Here is a 13,060-nt window from a genome sequence, read left to right as displayed (position 1 = left end):
CACATTTGCTTTTCTGATTTTAGCCATTCTGACGGCATGAGGTGGGATCTCATTGAGGTTTTGATTTGTATTTCCCTGATGCTGAGGGATGTGGAGCACTTTTTCATGTGTCTGTTGGCCATCTGGATGTCTTCTTTGCAGAAACGTCTGTTCATGTCTTCTGCCCATTTCTTGATTGGATTATATGTTCCTTGGGTGTTGAGTTTGATAAATTCTTTATAGATCTTGGATACCAGCTCTTTATCTGCTATGTCGTTTGCAAATATCTGCTCCCATTCTGTCCATTGTCTTTTGGTTTTGTTGATTGTTTCCTTTGCTGTGCAGAAACTTTTTGATCTTGATGAAGCCCCAATAGTTCATTTTTGCCCTTGCTTTTGGTGATGTGTCCAGGAAGAAGTTGCTGCAGCTGAGGTAAAGGAGATTGCTGCCTGTGTTCTCCTCAAGGATTTTGATAGATTTCCATCTCACAATTAGGTCTTTCATCCATTTTGAGTCTATTTTTGTGTGTGGTGTAAGGAAATGGTCCAGTTTCGTTCTTCTGCATGTGGCTGTCCAATTTCCCCAACTGGGGAACCATTTGTTGAAGAGACTGTCTTTTTTCCATTGGATATTTTTTCCTGCTTTGTTGAAGATTAGTTGGCCATGGAGTGGAGGGCCCATTTCTGGGCTCTCTATTCTGTTCCATTGATCTATGTGTCTGTTTTTGTGCCAGTACCATACTGTCTTGATGATGACAGCTTTGTAATAGAGCTTGAGGTCTGGAATTGTGAGGCTGCCAACTTCGGTTTTCTTTTTCAACATTTCTCTGGCTATTCCAGGTCTTTTCTGGTGCCATATAAATTTTAGGATTATTTCTACCATTTCTGTGAAAAAAAGTTGATGGTATTTTGATAGGGATTGCATTGAATGTGTAGATGGCTCTAGATAGCATAGACATTTTCATAGTACTTGTTCTTCCAATCCATGAGCATGGAACATTTTCCCATTTGTTTGTGTCTTCCTCAATTTCTTTCATGAGTACTTTATAGTTTTCTGAGTACAGATTCTTTGCCTCTTTGGTTAGGATTATTCCCAGGTATCTTATGGTTTTGGGTGCAACTGGGATCGACTCCATAATTTCTCTTCCTTCTGTCTTGTTCGTGGTGTATAGAAACACAACTGATTTCTGTGCACTGATTTTATATCCTGACACTTTACTGAATTCCTGTATGAGTTCTAGAAGTTTTGGGGTAGAGTCTTTTGGGTTTTCCACATAAAGTATCATATCTTCTGCAAAGTATGAGAGTTTGACTTCTTTGCCGATTCAAATGCCTTTTAGTTCTTTTTGTTGTCTGATTGCTGAGGCTGGGACTTCTAGTACGGTGTTGAATAGCAGTGGTGAGTGTGGACATCCCTGCTGTGTTCCTGACCTTAGGGGAAAAGCTCTCAATTTTTCCCCATTGAGAATGATACTCATGGTGGGTTTTTTGTAGATGGCTTTTATATTGAGGTATGTGCGCTCTATCCATATACTGTGAAGAGTTTTAATTTACATTTCTAATCAAAGCAGCAATATATTTTGTTTACCAGAAAATGATTCAGCAGTTGTTTCTAAGATCAACTGTATTTAAATACGATGATAGGATCCCCCCCTCCCCCCAACACTCAATCTCATAAGTTGTATTTAAGGATATAGAGAAGGAATCAAACCATTTTCAGGTAGACTACTGATGGAAACCACACTTGTTCCGTTTAGAGAAGTCTAAACGAGTCTGAGTGTAGGAGGTGGAACCCGGAGGGATGAAGGTGGAGGGCAAGAGAAACCACAGACATAGTGGTTTGGAGACTCATAGGCTCAGTGAGATGAAATTTCTGGGACAACGTCACACAGGAAGTGGTGGCCCCAGGATTCAAGTGTTCTCTCATTGGTTTAAAGGGGACAGTGACATTTAATTCAAAAGCAGTGAGATTTAAAAGGACAAATTTTGCATGACGTCTTAGGAAGCACTCAGGAAACGGAACTTCATAAAAGTGGATCTTGTCATCTGGGGTGCCCAGCCTCAAAAGAGCAATGGTCGTGACTCCAGAGAAGGACACGCTCCCCGTGGACATCACGCAGAGTCAGGAAAGCTGGAGGAGGCACACAGCCTCTTTCATCTGAATGAGTGGTGGAGACCTTCTATTTGCATAATCTGTGGGGAAAATTAAAGGCAGCTTTTTTATTCTCCCGCACTTGAGATGCAGCCGGGAGGGCCTTGCAAACAGACCGGCTCAGAGCTGGGGTCTTCCTGACTGGGGTGGCGCGTTTCGGAAGAGCGGACGGCCCTTCAGCTCGGGGGCTGCCCATGGGAGTCAAAACAAACCCGTGGTTCATTGCGTGGTTAGTTTAGGTCTTTACAGGGAATTCACACGGGGTCCTGGGGGCTTCTGTTGGTGATTGCAAGGGAGTCAGGGCATTCGATGGTTGAATAACGTGGTGAAGAGGTGGGATTGTGGTGGCTTTTTTTGGTCTTTTTCCTATCCAAACTGAATGTAGGCTCACCTGGACTTTCTACTCTAATTAAAAATTCTGAACTTGGTCCAGTGGGAAAATGAAAGACAAAGTGCTTTTGCCTTAAATAAGGAGACTGGTTGCTTGAGGGTATTTTATATAAATAGTTACAGACTCTGACAACCTGAAGTTAAAGTATGTAAAGCGCCTGGGTGACTCGGTTGGTTAAGTGTCTGCCTTTGGCTCAGGTCATGATCTCAGGGTCCTGGGATCCCGCGTCCGGGGTGTCCCTGCTCAGTAGGGAGCCTGCTTCTCCCTCTCCGGAGCTCTGCCCCTCCACCCCAGTCTGCTCTCAAATAAATAAATAAATAAATACTCTTTCAAAAGTATATGTAAAAAAACCTAAATAGCAATACCCAATTGGGATGAGATTGTAAAAAACAAAAACAGAAACATGTTCTGCTGCTCGTACTCCTTCCAGACAGCATAAGGCGAGACGCAGTAAGAGCCTAATAAGAGCTCTTGGACCCAATAGTTCCTTATCTGCAGATGTAAATTAACGGGAGAAAAAGGCTGTATGTAGCATAAAGATGCTAAATGAGCCATTAGTTCTAACAGCAAAAACTAGAAATAACCTAAGTACTCCAACAGAAGAATTTCCAAACAATGACCAACCAGCAAGCCGATATATTCGGCATCTGGTAAAATTACTGAAATAAGAAAATTTGCGGGAGGAAAAAGGGAAAAGAGGGGCAGGCAACCAGATAGTTCTCTTTTTAAGAATCGCCTTTAGGGGCGCCTGGGTGGCTCAGTGGGTTAAGCCGCTGCCTTCGGCTCAGGTCATGATCTCAGGGTCCTGGGATCGAGCCCTGCATGGGCTCTCTGCTCAGCAGGGAGCCTGCTTCCTCCTCTCTCTCTCTCTGCCTGCCTCTCTGCCTACTTGTGATATCTAAATGTCAAATAAATAAATAAAATCTTAAAAAAAAAAAAAAAAAAAAAAGAATCGCCTTTAGTGTTGGTACCTTAACACATCAAAAAGGCGTAATCCAGAGCAGTGTTCTGTGATGTCCCTTAGTATTCTGAAATAAATTCAACCAAACTATCTTGGATGTGTTGAAAGGTGCACAGAGTTAACCCGTGGGGGAAGGGTTGCTATTTTAGAAGCTTTTTCATTGTAAACCTCTTTCATTGTACCTGCTGGTGACCAGAACTGACAGCTGGTGAGCAAGGCAGGCTCCCTGGCCTGGCACTGACCTTGATGAAAGTCATCGGCCTCCTTCACTGAAGTTCAAGACCGAACCCCCCATCGCCCCATGTTACACAGCAAAACCACAAGCCACAGCTTCAGTCTTGGCTGGGGATGCTTCCATTTCTTGTTTCCTGTTGTTTGAAGGGTCTCCCTCGACCAGCCATGGAAGTGAAAACTGGCTGCCTTTGGGAGGGAGAGCCACTCACAAGAAAAGGGCTCTGGAGCAAGCTGCTCTCGCCTCCCGTTCTGGGCGGATCCCACGGTGCTGTGCCACAGCAGAGAACTCTGGACATGGAGTCCATCAGAAGTTAAAGCTGGGGAAGCGAGGCCAGATGTAGACCCATCATCACCAGGACCCGAGGGCCTTCCCTCGGGTCCTGGTTATGGTGGTGCTGGATAAGATGGCATGTATAGAAATAATTCGCCACGTTTCTACTCAGCGCTGGGCACTGGGAAAACAGCCAGGTCCCATGCCTGGGTACAAAACCAAATAATTTTCTTTGTAATTCACTCGTCGTATAAATTCAGTACGTATATACCGCTGGTCTACAGGTTACCAGTTAAGCAGCGCGAAGTAGCAGAAGGTGCATGGAGTGGAAGGTGAGGGACCTGGATTCAGATACTGACTCTGCCGCTCAGAGTAGCGACTCTCAATCAGTAGGTTTCTTTGCTTCTGTAAAGCTCTAGTTCCATCACGTGAGCATAAAGTAAGATAATGGGTGTGATGTGCCTAGCCAGGCACTGGCACATAGTAGACACTCAGTAAACAGTATCTGCAGTTTGTAGCAGTGACAGTGGCGATCAACACATGCAGTACCTGTGCATATATATTACACAGCTACTATATCACGTGCATGTGCACACACATGCACACACACACACACACACACACACACACACTTTAAGGTGCGCAATAGCAGCCTTGGATGTAGAATAAGCTAAAAAAGGAGTGAGACTCATGGCATCTACTTGCTCACCTGTGCAACATGAAGATGCCTACAGACCTGACACACAGCAGGGAAGGTGGGTAGTTAGCCTCAACTTTGGGTTTCTACAATGCAGCACCGAGTATGGGCTTGTTGAGCAAATGACTATATGAAGACTTTGACTCTGAGCTTCTTGATTTGGGGGGATACTCACTGCTCCTTGTCAGGTTCCCCCACGCCTCTTCTTACCCTCCTGATGCAGGGTCCATATGGGAATTAGCCCACTGACCTTGACAGTGCAGGAAGGCAGCAGCCAGCAGATTCTCCCTTGGTTCTCTTTGATAGTTTGGGTATCACCTTGGCTGATGATACTCCAGTGTCTTCTTTGCACTGGCTTAACTTCTACCTTCACCGAAGGCCTACAGCTGAGCTAGAGGCAGCCCCCTCTCCACTCATCCTACTGGAAAAGATGTGTTTGAGTTATCAAAGTGGGCTTAGTGCAGGGAATCTGCGTGATTTTCACATCACACCTGGTATTTCAGCAAAAGCATTCCCTCCATCAGGCCAAAGTGCATTTCTTTATGTCTCTACTGGAATGGGAAAAGGGGTGAGTGGAAAAGAGACCCCCAACTGCTCCCATTCTGATGCACAGACTGGTCACCAAGAACTTGCTAATTACAGGGGGAGCAAAGCCCAGAGGGCCAAAAGAACCCACTAGAAGTAATAACAAAGCCTCTCAAGGTAAAATTAAACAATAGTCACTTTTCTTTCTTTCTCCAACAGAAAACGTGATGCTGGCATGCTAATCGCGGGAGACAACTTGGCCACAGACAGCCACAAAAGCACAAAAACAAACTCTGAGAAGAAACAAGACGGTGTTTTCCTGGCATCTACAAGAAGCCCTTTATTTTTCCTCTAGATTTCTTTTCTAAAAAAACAAAACAAAACAAAAAACAAAACTGCAACAAACATTTACAGAGACAGTGCAACCTTCAGGTGATAATTTTCACGCATGTTCTTTTATTAGGCCTAGGCAGGAGCAGAGGAAGGTGAAGCGGAAACGCTCAAGCAGGATAAGCCGGAGGCTGGGAACCTCCACCATCAGGATGCTGCTTCAAACTGCAAATGAGGAATAAGGGGAACAACTTTTTTCTCCTCTGCCCCTCCATAGCCTGTATATTCTCATGGACGCAATGCTTCCTTTCTTGCCCGCCAAGGTGTCTAGGGAATGAGTTGCAAAATTTGTTTGTAATAATCTATCAAGAATTTTTGGGCAGCTTTGGCAAGGGACTTGGGCCAGCCCTTTGGGACCCACCAGCTGTGTCTAGCCCCCCATTTCTAAGTGTCACTTCTCTTTTGGCTGGCTGGAAGAGGGATCCCAGAGCTCTCTCCCCCAGTCACTGCTGCGTCCACTCAGGCTTGGTCAGGACGAATGAAAGGATCAACACTCACCTCGGCCAGCTCCAAGCTACAGTGGGGCCGTGGCGGTGGCAGGGGGAGGGGACAGAGGGCGCCTGGCTATTGTAAGCCACGCGTGAGAACAGCCCGGGCTTCCACAGTGACACAGGAGCCTGCGTACCAGCTCAGCGTTCACCTTCCAACAGGCCACCACCAGGGAAGCAAAGAGACGCCAGCCTCGCCCAGCCCCAGAAAAGACTGTCCCCAGGGCCCTGTAATTCCCCTCGGTACTCGGTATTTTTTTCCCTCTGTCGTGACTACTCGTATGTATTCCCTCTTCTCTGGCGGATCTGTGTCGGGTGGGGGGTGGACACCGAAAGCCCCTGGCTAGTTAGGTGGCAGAGGTCCAGTGGCGGCAGCTGCGCAGGCGCAGACGCGCAGGGTCGGTGCGCGCGCCAAGGCTCACCGGGCGCGCGCTTAGCCGGACTGGCCGCCGGGTCCCTCCTGGATCAGCCTCTCGCTGAGCGCCCACAGGGCCCGCGCCGTCTCCTCGCTCTGAGCCTCCGGGGACGGCATGCAGCGGCAGCAGTTGTTGAAGTACATCCCTCCGAGGCCCTCCAGCTCTGGAGCAGCAGCACAGTAGACGGTGGTGGCAGCTCCTTGTTGCTGAAATCAAAGACAAAAGACCAAAAAAAAATTTTTTTTTTTTTTTTTTAAAGAAAAGAGGTGATGAGCTGACTTCATTCTGTCTGCGAATTAGCAAGCGTCGCCCTGCCTGGTCCGGGAGTATCTGGATCTCAGCATGGCCAAGGGCACTGGCACTGAGCTCAGCACGTGACTGTATAGGTATGATGTGGCATCCTGGGAAAGCAAATTCACCAACTCTGCTGGTGTCCCTTTTTACGCCTCGTAGAGGAAAAGGCTTCAGAAACAAATATGCGTATCAATCAGTCACAGCAGAGGTCTCTTCTGAGGAATGAGAGAAAGACAGCAAGCATCCTTTTGCGCACCCAAGAACAAATGCACCCAACCCTCTGACTTCTCAACGAATGATGCAACTTGACACTAAGATGTTTCTAGAACCTTCTGTCTGAATTAAACCAACCACGCTAATGGCCCATCAGATAGAAAGGGACTGGTGCCAGATCTTTATTTTTTGCTCCCGGTGCTGCTAGGGGAAGTTTTCAGTGGTGTGTGGAAATGTCTGACACACACACAGACACCGGCCCCTGCCGTACACACAGGCCTCATGCAGACGCACGACACATGTATTGATTCATCCAGAGCCTGTGAAGACCTTTCTGTTAATGTCATATTCACCCTGTATTTGCAAAAGGACAGTGACGAAGGGGGGACTTTTCTTCTCAGCCCACCTCAACTTGTAAGTTGCGATGAGCGCGATCGAGTACTTTTGATTCCCCTTTTGAGTAACAGTTGGTGCTGTGGCTAGGGCTGCGCATGCCGGCGGGCACCATATCATCCCGGCTGACACGGGGCCGTCAGGGGTGCTGCAAAGAGGGCAAGAAATCACTTTGCTTTGCAAGCCGTAATTAAAAATAATAGGCTGGTGTTCGTAGGGAGACATGGTAGGCACGGCTCTAATTTAAAACCAATACAGTTGATCTGGCATCTTATGATTATTTATGTGCATCACAGCCCTCGCTGCACCCACTAATTACCAGCTGATGGGGAGGGGTTGGCGGAAGAGGATGGGAGAGGTAATGGGGACAAGGGCACCATTAGAGAAGACACTCGGGCATTGACAGAGTGGGAAACGCAGTTCTGTCCCCAGCCGAAGCTTACCATTTCTCCTGCCCCTAAAAGGTTGACGTTGTGCCCAAGCAGAGAGCTTCGTGGAGAAACCACCCCCCGCCCCGGGGGGTTTGGTTTGTGCGTCCTGTGATTGTGCTCTAGAACCCTTGGACGCCAACGTCATTTTGAGAATCAGGATCTCCAGGTGTTATAATTTTAGGAAAGTGCTGTAAAGCAGGCTTGAGATTTCCTTTGTTTGGTAGCAGAGGACTTCAGCATCAGTTTTTATGGTCATATTTGAATTCTGTGCAAAGCAAATGGTCAGCACAGAGAAGTGACAGGACTGTGGGGAGCGGGGGAGCGGAGGGGGCGGGACATTGTCAGACTTGAGTTCTGAGGATTACTGGTGCTTGACTGGGTTGGAGAAGTCCATTACTTCAGAATTTGAACACCCAGCATGACTTCGATTTAATTAAACAGTAATTGGTGTTTAACTTCCCCAAGCCCCTCACCATGCCCACTCCCCAGACAGCCGGTTACTTTCTTGGATTCAGCTATTTTCGAATTGATTTGTGTGGCTCAAGTGTAATGAAAATAAGCTCATGTCATCCAAATTTCCTCTCACTGAATTATCATTTCTAATAACCCTTAGCTTAGCACCTGGCACATTTATCGAAAGAGTTTTGAGAGGTTTATCTGACTCCTCTGCATCCCACGTGGGGAAAAGGCAAGCCAAGTGCCTCTGAAGACAGACGGAAAAACGGAGCCGCGCACCCCGGCTCTCTCCAGCCCAGTGCGCTCCCGGCCGCGGCCCCGAGCAGAGCTCCGGTGGAGATGGTGTTTTGCGTAATTTTCTGGGTATCTGAGATTTCCATCTGACTTTGCAGCTGCCAGAACCACCAAAGGGTGGTCAGGTGACTGGCCAGCAGCTCATCCCCCAAACCGCGGCCCCCGCCCCGCTCAGGAGCGCCCGGTGCGGTCAGCGCTCCCGCAGCACCGCCGTGATCGGGCGCTGTCCGGGCCGGAGAAGATCAGAACCGGCCACTGGGGAGAGCAGAAAGCGGAATTCTTCCAAACCCCAAGTGCTGTCTTGCCACCGTGACCTTCTGAAACGATAGCACGGTGCACTCTTGTACTGTGGGATTGGTCTTTTTGCAGAGAAATTCCACACTTCCGTTGACCCAGAATCAGGTAGACGAGGGAGCTGGGGGGCCGGGCTTCTCCCTCCGCGCACCCTGACAGCAAGTGCTGTGGAGCTCATTTCACGTCAGCTGAGGTGTGGCTAGCATGCTGGAAACCGTCGATTTTAGAAAGGCCCATCTCTTCCCAAGAGCTGGCTTTGATTCCTTTGCCACAAGGCTCGGTGACGCACCGTCTTAGTAGCATCACCGGCGAGGCTGGCTTTGGAGAAGGACGCGGGGCAGGAGGGGCCCCTGAACGCAAAGCCCGTGTCCTCCACGGCGCAGGTGAGCTGCAGGCGCCCGGCAAAGCCGGCCTCTGGGGTCTCGCTCCGCTCAGCGGGCGCCTGCTTGCCCGTCCTCTCCGGCTGGACGTGTCGGCAGCCCTGCTCCCTCCTGGCTTCTCGGGGAATTCTCTTTTCAGCGGTGCTCATGGCAGCCTCTGAGTGACATCTTTATAGGATCAGATGTGATGACAGTTGAATAACAAGTTCTGATTTGGGGCTCATCAGCTTTTCGGTCTGCCTGTCATGAGAACGAGATGGCGCCACATTAGGGCACTCTCATTAGTAAATAAGCCGGGACTGCTGATACAAGATAAAACGTTTTTAAACTGATAAAAAAAATTATTAAAGAGCCCTTTAATCACCGTCGAATGACTTTCCTGCCACTTTTTGGGGCATGGGTACGTAACTTGGAAAAGATGAGAGAGCGTGTAAAGGAAGGATGTTAACAAGTCTGCCGTGAGCTGTCTGAAGCGACGTCTTGCCGGCCGGCAGCGCTGCGCACGGTCCGCCGCGATAAGAGAACAGCAACACTTGACACAGGAACACCGGCTGGCGCAGCGGGCTCCCCTCAATGAACTTCGCAGAGCGATTTATCGGACGCCGGTAGGTTGCGCGCTGTTGCAAGCGCCGGGACTGGGTGTCGCAGCTCCATCCCGGGGACGCGGCGTGAGTTAGCGTGCGGATGACGCCGGGCCTGAACATTTCTGGGAAGCCCAGCAGAATCTTTAATCACGCCTGAATGCCATTTCTGATCTAGTCAAACATTTGCGAGCTGCCAGAGGAGAAGCGTGCCATCAATCTTTATAGTGTATGTAAAATTACCTACGATTCTTTTTTGGGATTAAGTTAAGAGTATCTTGGTAATAAGGGTCCATCATTCTCTTTCAGAAATCATTTGTCAGATTTGCAGTACAATCAGCAACTACAGAAAGGTGGGATTTAAAAAGCAGTTGTTTATTTATAGTTGAGGCCGGGAGAGCTAAATTATCCGTCCTTCCAAAACCCTTTGTTGGGATGAAAATGTTAAGTAGCTGCTTTTCATCAACATTTATTTGATAACCGCTGGCCATCACTTTGGAGCTGTCAGCATGGAATACAAATGAATATTGACTCTTTTAAAGGAAAAGGTACAGAGGTTTCTGATAAACAATATATGGGAGAGAAAAAACAACACCCCCATGCTGGTACCTGTGATGCACTGGTTAGTCCTCTAATATACCGTACATTTTAATAAGGACACAAATTACATAGCATTCAGTTTTCAAGTTCCTCTATTTTAAAATGCATGCTTACTTAAAAGGAAGAATATATTCCTGTCTTAAAGTAGATTTCACTATGAGATGTATAAAAAGATAAAGACACACTGTCACGGAATATCTATATATTCAATGATCTCGAGAGTAGGAGATGTTCTAAGATTGCTTTTCTACAGACCTACTGATACCAGGACATCGCACGACACATGCCAGATCAGCCAGTTCAAGACAAAGTGGTTGTGTCAAGAAACATGGCACGGAAGTTAGCCCGAGTTCAGGACCCCAAGGGCACGAACAAGAGCCTTTTCGGAAGTGGGTGGTGATTACCGTGCTGAGCTCCCGGGACAGAGAGGGCAGGAAGGCCACCCAGGGCCTCTCCAAACCTTCCACGCGTTCCCTGTTACCTGTCTGGGGTCTGGTAGGCAAACCAGCACTTGCCCAGTGCAGAGCCGGCCACCTGTCCGGTCCTCCAGAACACGGCGGTGACGGAGCCAGTGGGAACGAGGAGGCAAGGGCACGTGGATCCGATGGCATCCGCGGCCGCCGCCACACCCTCGTTCCCTGTCTCTCAGGAGTACTCCCGACAGAAGAGTCTGGAGCCACTCGATTGCACAAGTGCAGCACCTTGTTGCAGAGCTCCACTCCCCTCCGTCCCTCAAAAACAGTTACAGGTTCAGTCTCCGATGTGCGAGGCAAACCCAAGCAGACTGTTGCCCGCCCCCCCGGCCCCCGTTATCAGGTTCGCACCTGCCATCAGAGAACAATCTTCTAAGCCCCAACACGTGCCGAGTGTCTCATGAGTTCACGGAGTCAGCCTGCGGGAGTAAGGCTCGGGGGCCTTCCCCAGGAGCACCACAGCCACAAAGTCACCCCCTTCCTCTATCACCGAGCATCGGAAAGGCTGCTGTCCTCCACACCGTCACGCTCTTCCAGTGACCGGGTGGCGACAGGGACTATCCGAGGGGTGACCATGGCTAGCACGTACGGACAGATTACAACCCGGTCAGGCACACGCAGCCCTCCGAGCCGGGAGCAACAGTTCCCCTCATTTGCAGAGAAGGCCGCTTCGCGTCAGAGACGAAAAGCAACATGCCCCAAGCCACACGCGTCACCACGCAGGTCTGCCCGCTCCAGAATGCGCACCAGCCGCCGTGCAAAGCCTCCTTCCCAAACACTGGACCCAACGTTTGCGTACTGCCCACTCCCTGCTGTGTGTGTGCCCCTTGGCGGCGGCTTCCTCGCGAGGGCTTCCCTGCCACCCGCCGCCGTGTGAGGCCCCGACGCGGCCTGGGACGAAACGGGAGGCCGGGTTCACCTGAGAAGTGTTCAAAGGACAATTTGTCCATTGTTGATTTAGTCAGTGAACTAAATTGAAATTATATCCATTTGGATTAGCCAGATGGAAGACTCAGCGCCACCTCAGAAGATCCAGTAGCAAATGGCCCTTAACAGAAAGGTCACGTGATTCAAAAGGCCACCTCTGTGTGCCACATCTGCCCAGCTAAGGAACCTGCTCTCGGACGACAGACCTTTCCTCAGCGCGTGAACTGAACCACATCAAAACCAGTGAAACCTAAGCCAGTCTCCATGTAGTGGGTTCTCACACAAGTCGGGTGAGTGTGGCTTTTGGAGGACACGGGCCGCGCTCCTCGGGCGCGGGATCAGCCTCCGGTCCCCGCGCCCCGCCCGCCCCCCGTCCGCCCCGAACGCGTTCGCTCCTTCGAGTCTCGGACCGCTCATCCCCGCAGAGGCTTGACGCCAGCCGGGCCTGGATACAGGCAGATACTTCCTGTTGGCATCAAAACAGAACTTTTTTTTTTCCCCACAGCCTTTGGGAGTTTTGCTAACTCACAGGCTGTTCTTCACATTTAGTACAGAAGGGAAATACTACTCCGTTTCTCAAACAGAAGACCGTGAGGAGGATCAGGAGTACAGATACTTGCTTTCCGCCGCGGAGGCTTTACAGCTCTGAGAGTTCAGATCATTTAGATCAGTTCGGATTCTCGGCCTCACAGAAGAGGACGCGCCCACTCGAGCGCTTTGACGGTGGTCAGGATGGTCTCCTCCTGCCCTAAGGAAACAGGTTTCTTTCTTCTTTGCTGAAACAGGTTCTCGAGTGCAGGAAAACCTCAGAGGTTCTTTTCAGTTGACTTGTCTCTCCCCCAGTAGGTGAAGGAGTGTCATTCCCCAGGCGACACTGGGGACACAGTCTGTGAGGAGGCCTTGATGATTGGGAGGACCAAGCAATGGGCTGGGCCAGTCCATGACCATAAACGCAGCTGGTCCCAGGACAGCCCAGAGCCTGTGACTGCAAAGGGAATCTTGACTGAAATGTCTGACGGAAAACAACCGTAGCACCTCTTTCCGGAAACAGCCACAGGCCTCCATTCAGAGACAGCCTGCAAGACAGCCTGCAAGATGGCCCGCAGCCTTTCTTGTTTGCACTTCAGGTATCCCAGATAGTACGTCCCCAAACCCAAGTCCGACTACAAGACCCCACAGCATTCCCTCTGACAAAAAAAACATACGTTTCTAGCAAGGTCA

The 13,060-nt window shown here is 49.4% G+C and overlaps 1 protein-coding gene across 4 annotated transcripts in view; it reads right to left on the bottom strand.

The window, feature by feature from the left end:
- The window catches only part of WWOX (WW domain containing oxidoreductase), a 955,527-nt gene that overhangs the window by 21,862 nt on the left and 920,605 nt on the right, over window positions 1–13,060 (bottom strand). For 2 of the 4 annotated variants that reach the window (XM_059382580.1, XM_059382581.1), the window contains exon 9: window positions 6,510–6,709. In XM_059382580.1, coding sequence (XP_059238563.1) covers window positions 6,521–6,709 — 189 coding nt within the window. In that variant the 3' untranslated portion in view covers window positions 6,510–6,520. Of the gene's footprint in view, window positions 1–5,523; window positions 6,710–13,060 lie in introns of those variants that run through there. The other 2 variants (XM_059382579.1, XM_059382578.1) reach the window with 2 other exon arrangements.

Source organism: Mustela nigripes, chromosome 17 (genome assembly GCF_022355385.1).
Source record: "Mustela nigripes isolate SB6536 chromosome 17, MUSNIG.SB6536, whole genome shotgun sequence".
Lineage (NCBI taxonomy): Eukaryota > Metazoa > Chordata > Mammalia > Carnivora > Mustelidae > Mustela > Mustela nigripes.
Note: the sequence above shows the minus strand (reverse complement) of the source record. Positions and strands in the feature narration are given on the sequence as shown.